This window comes from Hirsutella rhossiliensis (genome assembly GCF_020360975.1).
Source record: "Hirsutella rhossiliensis strain HR02 chromosome Unknown scaffold00005, whole genome shotgun sequence".
In the NCBI taxonomy this organism is placed as follows: domain Eukaryota; kingdom Fungi; phylum Ascomycota; class Sordariomycetes; order Hypocreales; family Ophiocordycipitaceae; genus Hirsutella; species Hirsutella rhossiliensis.
This window is the reverse complement of record NW_025408671.1, coordinates 1,092,259-1,113,958: the sequence shown is the minus strand read 5'-3', so window position 1 is coordinate 1,113,958 and position 21,700 is coordinate 1,092,259. Positions and strand designations below refer to the sequence as shown.

The window sequence follows — 21,700 nt, the reverse complement described above, 5'->3', positions numbered from 1 at the left end:
AGTAGCCCTCGTCTATAAGGGCGGCGACGGGTAAAGAGTTATTAATTATAACCTATATTAAAGTAGGCTCCTCTTTTATACGGGCGGATAATTCCTCCTTCTCCTTTACTAGTGCTAGTAATTAGGGCTCTAGAGCCCGTCTTTACTCCGGAGCTACTTTTTTTCCTCCGGGCCTAGGGGCGCGGAGTCCTCTTTATCGTTTAAGGCAAGGAGCGGTTCTATCTTTGCTACTCGAACTACTATAGGCCGCTTAGCTAGAAGGAAGGGGCATTTTAATATAAAGTATATAGACGTACTATAACGTAGGCAGCGGCCGTTAGCCTTCCTTTTCCCGATTTCCTCGCTCGTTACCTACTTCGCCCGCTACTTAGAGGGCGGAATAGTATAGGGAATATTTAATAACGACTTCCTACTGCGTTTAGCTTAGTCCGTATAAGTAGCCGATATTAGGGTATCCCCGTTTATATCGATAGTCGGCTATTCCTCTTATAGAGGGGCGGTAATCCCGTTACCGCTATACGGCGTACGCTTACGAAGCTTCTAGAAACGCGGCGTCTACTCGTAGCCCTATACTACCTTTATTAACCGGCTTATATACTCGCCGTAGTTAGTAGGTATAATTACGGGGATAAGTAGCTCCTATAGGGCTAGCGTAATTAAGTTCTATAACTATATAAGCTTCGCGCTATCTTCCTATACCGTGGTTCCCGCCGCCTATAAGAGCGTCTCTTTAAAGTCGGGGAGGAATTCGCTAAAGGACTGCCTATCCCTCTACCTAAGGGTCCGTAGCCTATCCTACGCCTTCTCCCGCTCCTATACGTTGCCGAACGTATATATAAGGTATTAAAAGAAGTCCTATAGGTCGCGTCTACCCCTAGGGCCGCCCTTATCCTAGAATCCGGAGATCCTCCGTATCTAGGGCTCCGGTAGCGTATAGAGGAGCGAATACCACGCTATATTACGATAGCCGTTTAGGCCCTATTTCTCGTCTATTATAAACTTCGTCTATAGCCGGCTAAGGAAGAAGTAGAAGGACTTAAGCTTGCCGTCCTAAGTCGGCTATAGAAGCAGCTTCTATATCGGTGGTGCTACCGCCGTAACCGGTATTACGGAGGTCGTAGGGGTTAACGCTAGTCTCGTAGACGGCTCCCTTAGTGCAGCGAGAACCTTATTCTTCTCGCTAGCTATCGCGCTTCTAATCGCTTCTAGGATAGCTACGATACTTCCTATCCGCTTAGGGGGTAGCGGGGTGCTCCCTTAGGGAAGCGGCGCCCTTTCCGGGGAGATATCTATTAGATTTATTAGTTTATAGCTTATACTATTACGGAGTAAGCAGAGGCGTATACGTAGGTGCCGTCTATAGGATAATATTAATAAGCTATATAAAGCTCTTCTATATGCGGCTAGCCCGTATATATACGTATAGGATCCGGCCCTCCGTATATAACTATACGGCTTAGGCCGTAGCCTAAGCCTATAACCTATAATAGTTAAAGACTCTTATACTCCTTAGCTTTAAGTCTTTATTTATAGTACTAATATATCTTTATAGCCGTTAAGGCTTATATATACCTAGCCGTAATAATAGTTATAGTATTAGACCTTAAAGTAAGAGTAGCTTTAGCTAGCCTTATAGCTAAGGTAGTTATAGTCCTTAGTTAATTACTTTTCTAAGTAAAAGGTATACTTAATAAGCTACTAGTAAGTTTAAGGGTTATAGTAAAAGGAAAGGTACCTATAGTACTATATATATAGTATATTCCTTATAGGCCTTAACTTAAATCTATAGACCTATTATATAAAGGCCTTTTTTCTAGTATTCGGCCGCTATAGCCTTTATATATTAGTAATATTATATCTAAAACCTTAATATATCTATATTAATATACGACTCTTGCCTTTTAATTATAAATACCGACCCCGACACGTTTAGTATTATTAGAATATAGACTAATAATACCCTTATACTTAGAACTAATAGCTTTTCTACCCGTAAAGAAGAAAAGCTCGAGGATATATAATTTCGAGCAAAGCTAAAGACGTCGATAACCTTAGGAATAATAGTTAATTTTAATAGTGCAAAACTAACCCTACTAAATATAGGATCCCTATTACTTTAGCGGAAGGGATAAGTAGCTAAGATCACTACTATTAACCCGAAAGCATTTAATTAATACTAACGCTACGTCTAGGAAAGAGCCCGAGGATTATACGTTGCTTTAATCTATTAACCTAAAGCTTTATTCGATATCTTAGTTATAGCTTAAATCTAAGCCCTTAACGATAAGGATTATACTATCCTAAATAAGCGCTTATAATAGTAAATAGATTACTAATAACGAGGCCTTACGTATAAGCTAATTAATCTAGCTACTATAAAGCTTATTATTTTTACCGACGGATCTTTTACGAATAATAAGGACCTATCCTCCTAGCTAGGATTCGTTATTACGCTCGTTAACGAGACTAATAGTAGAGATAAATAGTTTAAGATCGAAGGCAATATCGTATATTAAAGTTCGACTAAGTATAAACGTATTACCCGTAGCGTTCTTACCTTAGAGATCTACGGGATAGTTAACGGATTCGATATCGGAATATCGCTTATAACGACTTTAAAGATAATTATAGACCGCCTCGGATTTCCTTCTATCCCTCTTATCGTTTATACGGACTTATATTCCCTTTACGAATGCCTTATTAAACTAGGCACGATAAAGGAGAAACGATTAATAATCGATATTATAGCCCTTCGTTAGTTATACGAGTAACGGGAGATTACGGAGATTCGTTAGATCAACGGTGCAGATAACCTAGCTAATGCTATAGCGAAGGCATTACTAAACCAAGCTCTCGAACGCTTTATCGATACTAATAGTCTAATAATTCGAATAGAAGGATATATCTCGCGCCCCTAATCTATCGAGTGGCTTACGATTAAATTGTTCCTATAGTTAAAGGGCTCTATTTCCCCTTTTTAGTTATCACAACCGACCTATTTAACTAGGTCCTTCCGGTTTGCATAGTTCGTTGTCATGACCTACCTAACTAGGTCTTCTTACCTCGTTCGTTACAGCAGCTGCAACTACAAAAGAAAAGTTGCCAGTGTGGGAATTATAGTAACCCATTGTACTCATCTAGCTAGCTCACGTGCGCTATCACGTGTACGGCTGAGGATAGCTGAGGCCACATAGCTAGCTTCGTGGCCTCCTCCCTTCCTAGAAGATCATAGACGATTACAACACACCAGTTACCTCTATCATCTGTGCATGCATGCATTGAGACCTACCAATAGCTTCTCAGCAATAAGATCAAATGCTTCTAGATGATCCGTGATTGTGCATACGGATTCTTCGTGCGAAACCGAGTAGCTGATATGGTCCTGAGCCTTGAAGCTATTCCAAAGCTGTTTCACAGCCTGCATGGCAGGTCGCACCCACTTTTTGTCCCAATTGTGTTTTAGGTATCCTATCCGGCGCGAGGGATGAAAAATCATCGCTGCCGTATAGTAGGGTGAATCCTCAGTCTTCAAGTAGTACTTATCGAAGGCGTGCCAGCTTCTCAAGATGCGCGGAGAAAAGAAACGGTTAGATCTATACTTATCAAGACTTATCTTGAAATGCTGCATAAGAATATCCATCATAAAGAGGACACGATCGATCGTTGCAGAGTCCCCCTCCATCGCTTTAGTGGCCCGGTAAAAAGGCTTAAGAAAGTCCAGTATGATACGTAACTGTTCCCAATCTTGCGGTGACAGATAGTCGTTTTCGAGATCCTCAAAGTACTGCTTGGAGTAGGAATCGATCGCTGAGGCCTTTTCAATTGCGACGCGTAGCATCTCATGCCAACTATTCCATCTTGTACTGTTATCCAGGGGAATTCCACGGCCTGCAAGTTCTGTGAATCGGCGTATACGAGCTGGTGATCCGCGGATGTGGACAACAACGTTTTGAAGCCGTCCGAGCGGCCCGAGAGTTCGAAATGCATCTCTGGTACCGGTAACTAGAAGGAAGGGTTAGTGGGAATGTGAACTTCCGCTTCAGCCATCAGGCGTTAGAATGTTGGCGTGCAATCATGTTGGCTTGTATGAGTTCGTCTGCGTCCTTCGGTGCATCTGCTGGTCCACCCATGCCCTTAGATATGCGTGCAAACGTGCCGCCGACTTCACGTGCCGGACAGGGTAGGGAATCAATCCACCCACGTCCACGAAGGCATTTATGGATTGAATTGACGGCTTACTCAGCCAAACGATCGTGGATTGGGTCCACGGGCGCGATCAGTGGATTGATGTCCATGATGTGGAAACCGTTGACGACCCCTATCACGCTAAATCGGATTTCCTAATCGGGCAATTGATGAAGCTATCGCCAACCTCGTATATCGCCTCAATCCTCACCATCCTCCGAACGAGTCCCGTCGCTAACCTCCTCCAACACGGTATCATCGAGCAGCACACTATCAACTTCGTCGATAATTCCTGCACGTAACCAAGATCGCAGGGTTTGAATCAGTCCAATTGTGGGGGGATGGGTACTGCGAACCACGCATTATGAAACAGCCACTTGCGCACCGCCTGGCGGAGCGCGTTTCCACTTTTGCAGGGTGCCATGGCTGAGTGGAACAGGATTCCATTTATGTAATTATTTAATTGATCGACTTATGAGGCCCCCCTACTCGTACATTCGGTTCCCAGCTGAAATTCCCCACCTCTTATATGGCTGAGTTCGTATGCTGAATACGAGTAAGTTATGCGGAAATGTCGCACCTACTCTTGCATTTTTGAAATGAAATGTCCTTAATTCAGGGCCTTAGATATGCATGCTGTCTAGGGTCCTCGCGATGTACGAGTACTGACGGGGCTTTTCTGATTTCATTGGAGTGGCCATGCACATGTCTAGTCTATAAAAACGAAGCCTCGTCCTGCCGTAAACTTGCTGTTCCCACCAACAACGTGCGAGCCCTGCTACTCATCCACTCCAAATTAACGTCTAAACCAATTGTTTGACAGACAATACGACAATGAAGTTTCTGGGGAATAAGCTATGGTTTCCTCTTTTAATGACCTCAATGGTGGGCTGCCAACCACCAGAATATCCGCCATCCATTGTCTGGCGCGGCGACTCCAGATCCCCTACCGAGATAAAGAAAGCCGGAGGCTTTTTCCCTCAAGCGTCTGCCGAGACGAGGGATTACCGTCTATACTATCACGTCAGTAAGGACCCCGAAAACTCAGCTTTTGTTGCCACATCCTCGAAACCGGAATGGGCTCTTGGATTTACCACGTCCGAGAAAAAAACCAGTTACCTCTATAAGACAAAATTCGGTCACCTTTCTAAGACAAAAATCGGTTACGGCTATAAGACAAAAATCGGTTACCTCTATAAGATCAGAGCTTCGCCAAATATGATTGACGTTGACGGAACTTTGGAACATATGGGAAGCGGCCTTGGAGAGTCCGAATTCGCAGCTATAGATGGCGTGCCCTTCTCGCAGGTAATGAGTTGGGAAAAAGTACCAGCAAAGATGTTCCTCCCTGTCGACCAAGTCGGGAGGTGGGCAAAAGTACCAAAGAAGTTCCTCCCTCAAGACCAAACCGATGAAGAAATTGCCGAATCCTTTGTACAAGGGTTCGAATCAAAAGCAACGAAAAATCCAGACTACCTGGAATTCCCAACTAAACTGAACTTTCGTGCCAGCGGAGCACAGGAAGATTGGAGGGGTGTTCAAACTGAATCTTCGAAGGAGGATGCAAAAGCAAAGGTTAAGAGCTTCAAGGAGTCAGAGGCTGTTGCCAAATACTCCAAATATATGGCGACGCGTGCCACATCACCCAGCACGCATAACTCGGGCATTCCTGATGGAGAGGAGCCAGTTAAGGCCGAAGGAGGGTCAGACCCATCTGGTTCAGGGAACTGCAAGAGAGACTTGAAATTCTGTTCAACGGAGACAGATGAAGAAAAACCCGGGCCGAAGAAAACCCCCGAGGAACCGACCAAGGAACCCATCCCGGAGGTCGAGCCGGCCGCGGTAGGGCCCGGAAAGGAGATTGCAGAGGCACGACTGCCGCTGAAGGCCACGCTAGTCAAGGGCATCAGCGAGCTTCAGCTGCTGCAGCTCGTGACCAACATCGTGAACGCTGCTGCGGCCCGCATACAGGCGGTGCAGGGCGACTCTCACCTCTCGGGCCTCGAAAAGGTCGGATCGGTGCTGGTGGGCGTCATCAACGACACGATGCCCGGCGTCAAGGAAATCGAGGACCGGACGGCCAAGCTGTACGGCGACATAAAGGGCATCAAGGCGGACATGCTGACCGGCGAAAAGGCCGCGCTCATAGCCACGCTGACGCTGGCGTACAAAGACGATGTGGAGCTCATCATATTCGAAAACTACTTCCCGGGCGTCCCCGAGATCATTACCAACTACCAAAAGGAGGTCGCCGAATACAAGAGCTTGAAGGGCAACATGTCGACGGCCGAGCGGAACGCCAAGATTGCGTGGCTCATCACCAAAGGGACCCTGCACACCATCAACGACGTGGCTCGAGACTGGGTCCCCGGAGTCACGGAGGCCGAGGACAGCGTGCGGGACGAGTTCGTGCGCATAAAGGCCATGGCGGAAGACCCCAAGACCGACTTCTGGTCAGTCGCCGGCGAGTTTTTCTTGAACCCCTTCAAGATAGCCGTCGAAGCCGTGCACAGCTTCGCGAAACACTATGGCCCCGGCGTGGAGCTGGTGGAGAAGCTCACGATAGCCGGGCCGGACGGCAAGAGCCCCTCCCCCAAGGACAAGGACAGCCCACCGCCAGACATGGACGACGAGATCACGGACAACGAGATCGCGCACAGCGTCAAGCCCGTCGGCCTGCAGCCCCCGGCCGGGCTGTCCAAGTCCGACCTCGAGCAGTGGGGACCCTTCCTCAACAACAAGCTGGACCCGGAGGAAGCCGCCCAGTGCGTGCAGGGCAAGGTCGCCGAGGAGAATAAAAAGCGGGTCAAGCACGGAAAGGACGCCTGGAGGAGCAAGCTGCCCCAGCTGTCGAAGCAGTGTTTCGAGGAGCTGTTCAGGGATTTCTTAGGCAAGGGCATGCATCAAGGGTTTTGAGGCGGGATGGCTCCGGACAGACAGGTTCGGACAGACACATTGCAGGGATTATTGCGCTAAGCATGGGTTAAAAGCCACCGCGCCTCGACTACAGCCCAAATAGGATAACAGTCCATTGCCCCTGACCAGGTGCGTCGCAATGGGATCGCGTCCTCAATTGATCAAGCTCAATGGAGATCCAGCATCACGTCCGACACGAAAGCAAAACCGATGGAGATGCTGTACCGCGACAGCCTCCCTGACGACGTCCGCTCCGCCTTCGACAAAGCTGTAGAAGCCCTGCCACAAGAGCATCGACGCGCCCCTATTACCGGGGACGAAGTGAACAGCCCCGAAAAAGCCCTTCGCTAGTTCCAAGGCTATGCCTTCACCCAGGGTTTCGCTCTCGTCACTGCCAGCAAGGTACGCGACCGCCTCCGAGTGAACTGCCTCCATCACGGCAGAGGCACGCGAAACAAACGCAGTTGGGACTGCAGCAGCGGCCTACCCAGGATTGTATACTAGTGGATTTCCCTTCTGACTGAAAAATGGCACTTATGCCTGTTCAGGCTGTAGTCGAGGCGCGATGGCTTTTAACCCATGCTTAGCGCGATAATCCCTGCAATATGTCCGTCCCAACCTGTCTGTCCGGAGCCATCCCGGTTTTGAGGACTTTACCAGCGAGTTCGCCAAGCTTCACTTTTCTCTGGCCCGAAAGCACCGTCATAAGCTCAGGCAGAGACCTGCAGAAAGGACCGGCGTCGATTACATCGCTGTACAGTCAACCTGGGCTATAACGATCACGTGCTATAGCGATAGTCTGGCTTTAGCGATAAGATATATGTGCACGAGCAATAATTGGCTATAAAATTCCTTATCTCCCGATACTAGCGATATCGCGCCGTATTTGCTGACAAATCCGTTTATCTTATATAGGTATATACCTACTATATTTTAGCTAGCTACCCTACAATAATATTTTCTAAATCCTTACCTTAATATCTTATTTTATAATTAATTCTATATATATTATATATATTAGAAAAATAGGAAGGGTAATATCGATACGTCGGCAAGGCATTTCCTAAGCTCAAAGAAAGGGAATTCGTTAAAAGGCGCGAGAAAACGCGATGTAGAGGCATTCGGATATTATTGCGTGGGCAAACCACTAGTAGGGACGAAAATTTGCTCAATCTACGATCTCCGAGACCCTCAGCGCCAAATTCGCCTACGTTGACGACTCACACACACCCCACACACTCAAAAGACGGGCTGCAGACCAGCCGCTGCTTGAAGCCGCCCTTTACGAGCTCCTCCAGCGATTTAATAACGCCGGGCACCCTATTAATAGCGACATTATCGTCTCGCTAGCCCAGAAGCTATAGAACACGATGCCCGACTTCCGTGGGCAGCCTACACCAAGCTTCTCAAAGGGCTGGCTTGACGGCTTTAAGAAAAGGCATAGTCTTAAGCGCTACCGATAGCACGGCGAGTCAAAGACCATAGAGCAACACGACTTTAACGATGCCCTTACCGAGACCCAAAAGCTCTGCGCTACGTATAACTCGAACGATATCTATAACGCCGACGAGACTAGGCTCTTCTAGAAGGCAACGCCTACCTACACGATAGCCTCACGTTCGCAGAAAGGCATAAAGATTAAGAAAGACCGTATTACGCTTCTCCCTTGCTCTAACGCCATAGGCACACATCGTCTATAGCTTTAGGTAATTAGCACAGCAGCTAACCCTCGTGCCTTTGGCCGCCTTAACCATAAGATCGCAGCAATGCCGCTTTATTATCGCTCTAATAAGACTGCCTAGATAACCTTAACTATCTTCTCTAAGTAGCTAAAGTGGTTTAATGCCTAAATAGCTAGTCGTAAGGTATTATTATTGCTTGATAACTTTAGTGCCTACGAGTGTGCCGCTCGCGATACCGAATCCGACCTTAAAAACATATAAATACACTTCCTACCGCCGAATTCGACCGCGCTATTCTAGCCAATAGACCAAGGGATCATTAATAACCTTAAAGTCTACTATAAAAAGCTATAGCTCGAGTTCTTTAGTTATCTCGCATTCTAGTAACGCGATCCGCTATAAAATATAACGCTATTTAGGGCAGTCTTATAGGCTATTAAGGCGTAGGCCTCTATAAAAAATAACACTATCGCTAACTATTAGATAATATCACGGCTTTTTAGCATACGGTTTAGGCTACACTAGCGCCTAAAGGATTAGGACGAGTCCCGTTAAGCTCTCCTCGAAGCTATGCAGCGCGTGCGTATATAATAGGCAATAGGCATCGATAATCTTATTAATATTAATTTAGCCGAATTTAATGCCTTCGTAAACCTAGAATTCGAATGCCTCGAGGAAATAGAAGACGAGCTTCTCGAATTTATCGCGAAGACCTTTATAGAGCTTAGTATCTCTCCCGACGAGGATCACGGCGATAACAACGACCGATACGGTAGCATATTAGCTAAGGTCCGTAAAGTATACTAAAACCTAAACCCACTAAATTACTATACTACTTTATTTATATATCGTTCTTAGTAAGATTCTCGTATATATATAAAAAAAATAAAGCTATTTATACGCGGGTAATTAACTAGTCTTTGCTTTACCCTAAGGCTCGTACGAGCTAAGGTTACTAACCTAGAACACTACGAGAAGGTGCTAGTCGTCGTTCTAGATTAGCTAGGACTTCCTAACTAATACCTCTATATAAGGCTACTTAGCCAAGGCTTTATAGGTGCCCGCTGCCTATTATTATAGATAAAGAAATACTCGTATATACCTTTCTAGAGGACGACTAGGTCGTCCGCGGTTCCGTCCTCGAGCAGCAAAATCGCCTAGCTAGACGAGGACCCTAGAGCCTCGTCGACTAAGATCGGCTGCTCTCGAGAACCGGATATAAGGGCGCCTCGTACGCTAGGTAGAAACCAAGGATCTCCTTCGGAACAGCAAGCAGCGCGATCCGGCCACTTATAATTACCGTAGTAGCTACCGAAGTAGCCCGGGAGGCGAATATAGTAGGGAAAGGGACTTACGTACGCGTCCCTATCTATAATTATCTTATTTTAGCAAGATTTATATAGACAGGGATAGAGAACGCCTTAACTTTAGATAAGGAAGGCGTTTACGTATAAGTCCCTTATACCCGTGACCTGCTCTAGTCGTACGCGCTTACGGAGGAAAATAACGCGACGGCTAGGTAGGTTAAGGATAGCGCGCTGCACTGTATTTTTCGTGTATGGCCGGAGTTGCTGCCTACTTACGTCGACCTCGAGGAGGCGCGGTCTTCGTAGGAGCTCGCGTATAAGATCCTAGTCGAGTGCCTTAAGAAAGTTAGTGTCTCGTATAAGAAGGTAAGTGCTAAAGAGGTTTTACTTACCTAGGGAGGCGCGCCTTAGTAGATAAGCTAGTTATTAGCGTTTTTATATAAATATATTAGTAACTTACTACGTATAAGGAGCTAAGGAAAGAGATATATACGCGCTTATAGTAGTAATACTACTAATACTATTACTGCTATTATTATTGCTATTGCTACTACTATTGCTACTATTGCTACTACTAGTAATAATAAAAAGAAGAAAAGGAATTTACGTACGCGAGCGTAGATTAAATAGGTAGGTAATGCCTAAGGCATACGACCTACTAGCTAGTAGCTGCTAGCTGCTAGCTACTAGCTACTAGCTACTAGCTACTAGCTACTAGCTACTAGCTGCTAGCTAGTAGGTCGTAGTAAATAGAATAAGAGAATAGCTCGTATTAACGATAGCTTTATTATAAGAAGACTATATATTATACTTTCGTACGAATATATAGTGCTATTTTATTTATATAGTAGAGTAAGGTTTTTCTCCCTTTTCTTTTCCCCTCTTTCCTCCTCCCTCTTCCCTTTTTTTCTTTTCTTTCCTTTCCTTTTCTTTTTTCTATTTTTTCGTTACGTACGATGCCGCCTTATTTCTACTAAGAGAAGTGCCCGAAATCTCGGCGCCTTTATTACTTAATTTAGAATGTATTTCTATAATCTATCTACTACCTATTTTGCGTAGTCTCTTAGCTAGAGACTATTAACCTTACTATAGAAGGAAGTCCCTATCGTACGGCGTCTATATCATCCTCTTAAGTCTTTAGCCCTCTTCCTTTAGGAACCTTAAGCTCTTCTTCTCTTTCTAAACGAGACTATACGATAAACTTTACGAAGAACTTCTAAGTAAAGGCATAAGAGGCGTTTAATGCTACTCGTGCTATTAAGGAAGCTAGCCCGTACGACTATCCTACTAGCTTGCCGATTCGACTCTATAGCCTACTCTCTCTTAGAGAGTATAAAGAGGACTTCTTTCTTCTACTAAAAGTTATATAGCTTTATATATATAATCCCTTATAATAAATATTTTTCTTTAACCTTTATTAGATACTATTAACCTTCTACTACTCTCCTTATCCGATTTTAAAGAACCTTTCGGTATTACTAAAAAATAATAGATTAAGCGATACGTATAACCGAGCTTTATAAAGTAATTCGATAAGAAGATTCCGTAGGAACTTAGTAAGTCTTAGAATAAGAAGAGTAGCTTTAATAAGCTCCTTGCCCCTTTTAGAGATACGGATCGTATAGTATACGAGCTTTTCTAATAGGATAGGAAGTATAAGTAGAATATCTCTAATAGTAAGATTAAAGTCTAGATTAACTTTTAACTTTATAATTCCTTAACTCTTATATATACGAACTAGCGAAAGAGAAGAAAGTAAAATAAGGTAAAGGAAGAGGAGGAATCTCCTTTATTCTTAAGTTCTTCTCTCCCTTCGCCTCGTATAAACTAGCTAAATATATAAGACGAGGTAAAGAAGGAGGAACGTATTTCTTTAGCTTCTTATATAAGCAATAGTTCTCTTTTATATTTCTTTTAAGTAAGTCTAAGCCTTTCCCCTTAAGATAAAACTAATAACTAGAAGGATACCGCTTAAGGTTATATAACGACCCTATTACTAGACTAAGCAGTGTCGCTATAAGCCCCCGAAAGCGGCCCGTCGTACTATATACGCCGCATTTAAGAAAGACGACTAATTTAGACGAAGAAGCGAAGCGTATATAAAGACTAGATATTTTCAACGTCTTCTTATACGAAGTCTTAAAGTTAGGCTTAAAGAGCTTATAGTAGAGGGTCCCCTTAGAGGTCTAGGTTAGCGATAGGCTTATAATTTCGCTAGAGAAGTATATACTAGGAGAATAAGTATATATTCGTATAAGATAAAGAGTTTTCCTTATAAACTACTATGCCCCCCCATATAAGATAGTAGTAAGTAATAAGATCGGAAGTTAGCTACTTTACTAATGCTCTTAGATTCGCTATCGAAGTCTAATATATAAAGGTAAGAAAGGCTATCGATAGTCGTCGATTCTATCTTTATAAAAAAGGGAAAGCTCTCTCGTATACTAAGCTATTATTTCTTCTAAAAGAAAGGAATCGATATCGTAGTCTTTAAGCGGTTTAAGCATCGTACGAAGCGCCGCTCGGTTATCGTCCTCTTCGTCCTAGCTTAGAGGGATACCATAATTGCGTATATCTTACCTATAATAGAGGTCTATCGGGATCCTAGAAAGAATATATTAGCGATTTCTTTACGTATAGATCTTATGCCTATTCTAAAGGGATATAAAATTAGTAAATTCGTCTTATAGAATCGTACTATAAATTGCATATAATATAATTTAATTAGTAAGGGAATCTTTAATAAAGAGAGTATATTCTATAAGCTCGTTAAAGAAAGACTAATAGAATAAGTTAGTATAGATATATTCCGTACGAAAGGGGAAAAGTTTATACTATCTACTAATTAGTTACCCCTTTCCTTAACTAAGACTACTAGCTTTTAATATATACGTTCCTCGTACTCGGGCTATATATATAGTAAGAGTTAATTCGTTCCCCTTATTAGTACTAGTGCTAATTCCCTGCCTTATCCTCGTATAAGATTTAAGCTAGGTTAGCTTAAGTAAGCATTGCTTAGGCTACTACCTAGAGAGGCGTTTTAACGATATAATCCGAGCGAGTAAAGAATAGCCGTATCCCGAGCCGCTATATCGTACGTAAATACTACTTAAGAGTACTTAAAGATATAGTTATAGATCGGCTAACGTAAAACTAAATAATATACCGTAAGTACGTATTAATATAGGCGTATATCTAAAACCTAAATTTCTTTAGTTTCTCGTACCTATCGAGGCACTAAAGGAAATTTAGTCCTAGGACTAAGAAGTCCGTACGATGCTTAAAGTTCCCTTCTCGACGTCGTTAAACTTCCTTAGGGAGAATTAACCGATAGAAATTATAGAGGCGATTTTGCGAGACTAAGATATTTCCCTTTTATCGTACGTAGTAATAAAGGTAGCCTCTCCCGAAGCCTCGAATTATAGAAGACTCTTAAAGGTCTTTTTCGAGGAATGCGATTATAACTTAAAGGGCAGCCTCTCTTTCTTTACTTATACGGAAACGTCTTTTTATCCTATTCTCCTAGCGGATACGTCGAATTATAGAAGGAGATACTTAGAGCCTATCTTAATGCTAGATATCTCGAAGGATAGAAGCGTTATTAAATCTATAGGTATAAAAGTAAAAGCGTACGCGTTAAATAAGCTAGTCTAATACTTAAGTATGCTACTGCCGGGTAAGGCCCTACGACGTAAGAGATATCTTAAGGGTTCGTAGGCTAATACTCTAACTCCCTCGTACGGAAAGTATTTAATTAACTTAGCGAAGAATCTCTTAGTTTAGCGCCTTAGTAGTATAAATTTCGGCAATATCCTCGTATAACGACTTAAGATTAACCTACCGCGATAGTCCCTAAGTAGAAAGCTAGCGCTAAAGAGTCCGTAGGCTAATAGATTAATGCCCTTAGGCGATAAGGCGCTCGTTTATACGCTAGAGGATAATCTAGTTAGAATATCCTTAATAAAAAGAAGAAAGAATCACGTCTCGTATATACTCGAGGTCTTTTACTAGTCGTATTATAAAGAGTAGAGACTAAGTATATAATCTAAATTAAAGAAATTTTTATAAATAAAGTAGTATAGTAATTTAGTAGGTTTAGGTTTTAGTATACTTTGCGGACCTTAGCTAATATGCTACCGTAACCGACCTAAGCCTACGCTAATTATAGTAGTATAAGCGTTAGAGGCTATCGAGCAATTAATAGCCTTCGAGGAATAATAAAGCTTAGTTAACTAGGAATGCCTTTACTTTCTATACTAGCGGCAGAGGGCAATTTAGGCGGATTAGTAGGCGGCACGCGATATAGTAAAATCACAATAATCTATTAAGAAGTATCTTTTAGCTAATTTAGCGGGGGAATACGTATAAAGGTACTTCTAGCGCGTTTCTTTAAATATAACGATGTCCTAACTATAACGATTAAAATAATATACCGGAGAGTATCGTTATAGCCTAGGTTGACTGTACTTAGAAGCTACTAAGATAAACTATGGTATCGGCTATGCTAAGAAGAAATCTTACCCCGGCGCCGGCTTAATGCCCTTTTAAGTTCTTAATCGAGTAACTTTTTTATATAGTCGTTTATTATAGGCTTTATATCGTATATCTAGACTTGCAAATAGATAGATTAAATCCAGATATATTTAAATCAAATTAGATATATCAGGTTATTTAAATCAAATCAAATTAACCTACAACATATTTAGATTAAATTAGATCGCAGAGGTAGGATTTATTTAGATATTTTTAGTTTAGTTTAGTTTACTAGGGGGGTCTAAAAGTCGACCCCCCGCGCTTAAACATTAAGCACGGGGGGTGCATTAACTAGGAAAAGGGTCACTAACTAGGAAATAGAACGTAGCTATATAAAAGTAGCCGCGTAACGCTTATAAATTTAGGTACTCTACGTTATAAGGGAAGCGGGGAAGAAGGTTATACACTTAAACGAGGAAATTAAGTATATAGCGCGGCTATATTATGCTTATAAATTTGGTTGGCGCTAATATACCCTAACGTTTCTTAGTTAGTGACCCTTTTCTTAGTTAATGCACCCCCCGTGCTTAATGTTTAAGCGCGGGGGGTCGACTTTTAGACCCCCCCCCCCCCTAGTAGTGTATTTTCCGTCCAGCAACTTTTAGTTGCTTAGGTCTCCGTAGGGGAGCATAGGACGTGCTAAGATAAGGGATTTACCGGTGATCTGCCGGATCCCGTGACCCGCCGGACTTATACTAATATTCTAGGCCTCTATAGCGTAGTAGTAATACGTCTAGAGCCTCTACGTCGTAGAGGGGTCGGCTCGAAGCCGGCTAGAGGCACCCCTAGGCAAATAGGGTATACCTAGGTTCCCGCCTATTAATAGGGAATAGCGTTATAAGAGAATATAATCGGCGTACTAACTACTATTAATAACTAATATAACTACGCTTTAGCTTCGATATATCGCGCTTTAGTTACTAGGAATAGGATACTAAATACTTAGAGAAATTAACCTTTAAGTAGGTCTATTATAGAGTAAAATAGTAGTACGCGTAAGATAATCTATAAGGCTTAGGGAGTTAAGTAATAAACGTATAGAACTATACTCTAGACTATATAAAGGCCTTATAGGGACCTCCTTCTAGGCGAAATAAATCCTACCTACCTACTTACCGATATTCTAAAGGAATAAACGTGCTAAACTATACTCTAGACTATATAAAGGCTTTATAGGGACCTCCCTCTAAGCGAAATAAATCCTACCTACCTACTAAGTTTACCTACCGATATTACGGGATATTCTAAGAGAGCGAACCCGGATTAAAAGCTTAGAAGCTTAAATTATTATCTCTCTATTAAATCGGAAAAGCTATATAGTAGTCGAGTCGGCAGTATAAGCATGCTAGTAAATGCGGGGCCTAGGGTAGGGCCGCGCGGCCCCTCGTTATCGCCGACTAAAAGTAAAATCGTAAAACGTAAGCTACTTAATAGGATAGTAAAAGAGTTAAATAAAAGCAGCCGATATACGATAAAAGCGATAAGAAAGGAAATAGGTAAAATTAAATACGCGAGACTACCGGGAAATAAAAATATTAATAGTAGTTAGGAAGAAGTAGTAATAATTAAGAAGGTTTAGGAGCTACTAAACGAGTATCGTATAGAATTCTAAGGATTAAAAGAGATACTTAGAAAGTAAAATAAGATTATTTATAAGTAGTAAGAGATAATCCGAAAATAGAAAGAAGAAATAGAAAAGCAGGGAACTATTAGCCGAGAGCTTAGTATTTATTTAGAAGATATAAAGTAGTAGATAAACGACTAACTTAAGTAGGTCCGAAAGTAACTTAAAGCTATTATCGCTAGCGTAGCGGTTACCCCGCCTAAAACGTTCGCTAAGGTCGCGCGATTATCGCCGTTACTATAATAAAGCATTGCCCTATCGCTCTCGCCTAATAATACTATAGAACCTACCGCGAACGAGTTTTTCTATATAATTAATATATCCTAAGTAGAGGAATAGGATAGAGGCTAAGTATAGATAGGCTCGATTTAGTAAGCTATTAAAAATAAGGTTAGAATAAAGAAAGGTTAGGTAAACTAAAAGTACGTAGTAGTTATAAGGAACTCTTAAAATATAAAGTAAGTTAAGGTTATTTATAGAGATAAAATCGAGCTATAATAAATTAAGGAAGCTACGTAGAAAACGGCGGTAACTAAAGCTCGAGTAATAAGAGATTAGCTTTACTTAGTTAAAGTTAATAATATTAATCGTACCGCGATCCTTAACGGAGAAGGCAATATCTTATAAGGTACGGCTAAGGCTCTCGGTATCGAAAATAATATCTTAATTAGTAAGATTACCTAGCTAAGCAATAAAGAAACTAGTAAAGTATATAGGTCTATAGTAGTCTATATAACAAAAAAGAATAATATAAAGAAGCTTTTAGATAGTAAGTACTTCGATCTAGCCGGAGAGTTAGCGTATACTAATCCCTTCGAACCCTATAAGGGACCGATATAGTACTTTAACTATTAAGATATAGGCTATAAAGCCTTTAGGTATAGTAAGCCTTATATATATAGAAGGTATACTAGTGCGGGTTATTACTATAGGGAGTGCTATATAATAGAGCCTAGATACGTCTTATACGGCGGACTATATAAGTCGTTTAGCTAGAATTACCGCGTGCGAAATATCTACTTTAATATATAAGACACTAAGTATTCTATAGCTTAATATACGAAAACGGGAACTAGTATAGTAGAGTTTAATAAACGACGAGGACCTTAAAGATTATAGAGTACTAGCGGTCTCCGAACTATACGCTAGGATAATCGACGGTAAGGTAGTAATAAGCCCTAGGATATATAGTAACTAGACGAGAATATTACTAACGTATATAAGCGACGGCCCTTAGCCGATCTATATTATACTTTAGGTGTAAGACGACGTCGAAGTAGTATAGATACTAATACTATTAGCGGATCTTACGATAGTAGTACTTCGACTACTAGAGAGGAGCGTCCTAGTAGTATCGGTCTACGTAGAAGGGCAAAGCATAGAAGTACTAAAAAGCACTACTAAGCTATTATATAACTTAATCTAAAGATTCTATTAAGGCTTTAGTATATATATAGATATAGTATTAGCTAGAGACTTTAACTCTTATAACCTACTCTAGGGAGGAGACGATATTTTAGTTTAGAGATAAAGAGAAGCGGGGCCGATTATTAATCTAATAAACGAGTATAGCCTTAGGAGCTTACTCTTAAGGGGCACGAAAACGTAGCAACGTAAGGATTAAGAGAGCACTATCGATTTAGTATTAACGACGTTAGAGTTAGTAGATAAAGTAGTAATATATACTATCTATCTAACCGATTATAGCTTAGACTATAGAACTATTTAGACGACGTTTAATATTATAATACTTAAGGGAAGGGCGAGGCTAAGACTCCTATTTAAGAATGCCCCTTAGAATCTTATACGAGCCTAGGTAAAAGATAATCTATAACTCTTACCTTAGGCTATCGACGTTTAAACCTAGATAGATTAACTAATATAGATTATCCTAGAGGCTATCTACGAACTAACGCCTTAGGCACGGCCGTTACTATATATAAAACGTTAGTAGACTAAGGATCTTATATAACTTCGGCGGATATATACGTTCTAGCGAAACTAAGCGAGAACGTAATAACGAGGAGGCTAACCGCGACCGGAACTTAAACGGCGGGCTAAAGAAGCAGCGAAAGAGTTCTACGATACTATTCTATACTAAAGGAAGACGTATTAAGATAACTTCCTCTCTAATAATACTAATATCTAAAAGGCGACTAAATATCTTAAAGCTAGTAAGAGTACTATAAGTAATAAGGTGCTACCTTTAAGGAAAGGGGATAGATCGACGACTAAGGATAAAGTAAACTAAGTAAACGAGCTACTTATTGCCTTCTTTCTACCCTTGCCTATAAGAATCGAGGATAAGGGGGTATAACTATAGCGGAAAGCGGTGCCTATGCCTAGACTAATATTAAGAGAGATCGAGGAAAAGGTTATAATAGCAAAACTATAGAAAGTACTTAAAGAAGATAAGCTTTTAATAGCGGTATAGAGATAACTCTAGCCGGTAATAAAGGATCGGATATTTACTTTCTTCGATATATCTCTCCGAGATAGCGTTATACCTTACTAATAGAAAAGCGCGAAAATTATCCTACTAAAGAAGCTATATAAAGACGACTATATAATAGCTAAGGCGTAGCGACTAATCTCGTTATTATCGACGCTTAGTAAGATACTTAAAGCGGTCGTAGCCGAGCGTATCTCGTATATAGTAGAGACCTACGGTCTTCTACCCGCGAATTACTTCGGAGTAAGAAAACGACGATCTACCGAGTAGGCGCTACTACTACTATAGGAATAGGTTTATAAGGCTTAGCGTAACTATAAGGTACTTAGCCTAATTAGTTTTAACGTTAAGGGCGCCTATAATAGAGTTTATAAGGAAAAACTACTTAAGAGGATAAAGGTAAGAGGGATACTAGCTAAACTAATAAGATAGATAGATACGTTTTATTCTAGGCAAATAGCCTTATTAGTAGTTAATAGGTTTACGTCGGAATAACGGGAGCTACCTTAGGTAGGCCTTCCTTAAGGGTTACTACTATTACCGATCTTATTCCTCTTTTTTAACGCGGACCTAGTCTAGAGAAAGATTAAGGCGGAAAGCGGGTCGATTATATTTATAGACGATTACTCGGCCTAGGTAACCGGGCCTACCGCGGAAGCGAACCGAGAAGGGATTTAAGCGATTATCGACGATATACTTAAGTAGGAGGCGCATAGCGGTATAACTTTTAAAATAGAGAAGATAACTATTATCTACTTTACGCGAGCTATAGTATGTAATAGCGATAGGCTATTTCTAATTAAAGGCTAAGAGGTCTAACCTAGGGAAAGCGTAAAGATTCTAGGAGTAATTATAGATAATAAGCTACGATTCTAGTAGTATATAGTAAAAGCGGCCGCTAAAGGACTTAGCACCGCTATAGGCCTAAGAAGGCTAAAGATACTATCGCTAAGAGTATCGAGATAACTTTTTAAGGCAATAGTCGCGCTAGCTATAGACTATGCCTCTAATGTCTAGATATATACCCTTTATGCGAAATATATAGGTTAGATAAATAAAGTATAGATAATTAGGGCGTAAGCTATTATAGGCGCGTTTCGTACGGTCGTAACGACTATAGCTATAGCCGAGGCTAATATTTAAACGGTAGAGGAACGATATAGATAGGCTACGATAAGACTTTATATTAATCTCTAAACCCTGCCGGTAATATATCCGCTAGTAGCCTTAAGAAATTATACGACTAAGAGATTTATATCGCCGATATAAAAGATTATTATAGCGGTATAAACGGTATAGATAGACCGAATAGAAGATATATACGAGTATACGTTACTACTATAGATACTACGTATCTAAGCGGTATTAGAGAGCGATATAGCGAAAGCTATTAAGATAGCAAATAATACTAATAGGATTATAATAGCGATATCCGGCTCGTAAAGGGACGGCATAGTAGGAATAGGAGGTGTAGTATATAACGTAAATTACGACGGCCTAGGCGTAGTTCTTACTAGCTACTCCGTATATCTCGGGACCGCGGATAAGCAAAACCTATATACGGCGGAACTAGTAGCAATAGTAATAGCGCTAATATACACGCCGACCAGCCCGCTTTATTAAGAGGTAACGGTCGTAGTAAGCAGTCGCTTAGCCCTAGAAGTAATTAGGCGTCCTCGTAGGTAATCCGGCTAATATACTATTCGCTAAATTTACGACTATATTAATCGACTAGTTAGGCGAGGCTAGTCTATAAAACTTATCTAGGCACTAGCTAAGTAAGCACGGTTCGCGTAGGCATCGGTCGCTAAGACGGCAGCGAAGAAAGCAACCTAGGTAGGAGCGGTAGTAGAAAAGCTATTATACCGAGTAAGATCGACTACGCTCCGTCTAGCACTCGCTTAAGGATAAGGTAAATAGCTTCCGGAAAATATAAGAAAGCACTTAAAACGTATCGATAAAGCATTACTAAGGAAGTATACCTATATACTTTACGATTCTCTAATAAGGAAGGAAGCCGATATTCTCGTCTAGCTTCGTACTAGTATATTACGACTAAACGGGTACCTATATATAATAGGGGCTATAGACTTAGATTTATATAATTACGGCTAGGTAGTAGAAATAGTTAATTACTTTCTCTTTTAATATATAAAGTAGATTACGTAACGGGGTATCCTATTTAAATATATAAGAGCTAAGATTAGGAATTTATCTTTCTTCTTAGGAGGAAAAGCTATATCGGATAGTAATAAGTAGAAGCTATATATATAGGCGGTTTATACGGCGATTAAATTCGCGATTAAGATAGAACGGCTCGATAAAAAGCTATAACTATTAAAAGATAACTAAGCTCTAATAAGTAACTATACTAAGTTACTAATATATCTTAGCTTCGGAACTAGTAGACCGCGCTTTAGCTACTATAAATAGGATGCTAAATACTTAGAGAATTCGGCTTTTAAGCAGGCCTATTATAGGACTAATAATAATAAGGCTAACTAGTAAATAATAAGACGATAATCTATTAGGCTTAGGGAGTTAAGGAATAAACGTGCTAAACTATACTCTAGACTATATAAAGGCCTTATAGGGACCTCCCTCTAGGCGAAATAAATCCTACCTACCGACATTCTATCTTAATATTAATCTAGAATATCTTAATAACTATAGCGGCTATTAACGAAGCGCTTGCTTTCCTAAAGTCCTTAGAATCGGTTAATTACGCTAAAATAGCTCGCTAATTTAGCTACGATAAGACTATATTACGCCGCCGCTATTAAGGTAAATAGCGCTTAAGACGCGATACGGACTCCCTCTATAAATCTCGACTATTAAAATAGTAGGAACTAGATCTTATTGCTTATATTTATAAGCTTTCGTTATATAGTATCCCGCCTACGCTATCTATAATTAAGAACTTCGCTTAGGATATAGCGAAAATAGAGGTTAGAAAGAACTAGCCGTATAGCTTCGTTAACCGCTATCGTAACGAGCTTAG

At 41.1% G+C, this 21,700-nt stretch overlaps 1 protein-coding gene across 1 annotated transcript; it reads left to right on the top strand.

Moving 5' to 3' along the window:
• Positions 1-5,808: 5,808 nt before the first annotated feature.
• On the top strand, positions 5,809-7,101 carry HRG_05290 (uncharacterized protein; the record flags this gene model as incomplete). The annotated part of the gene is made up of 1 exon (XM_044863761.1): positions 5,809-7,101. The coding sequence occupies one exon, from the start codon at positions 5,809-5,811 to the stop codon at positions 7,099-7,101; it is 1,293 nt and encodes a 430-aa protein (XP_044720293.1).
• Between the last annotated feature and the right edge of the window lie 14,599 nt (positions 7,102-21,700).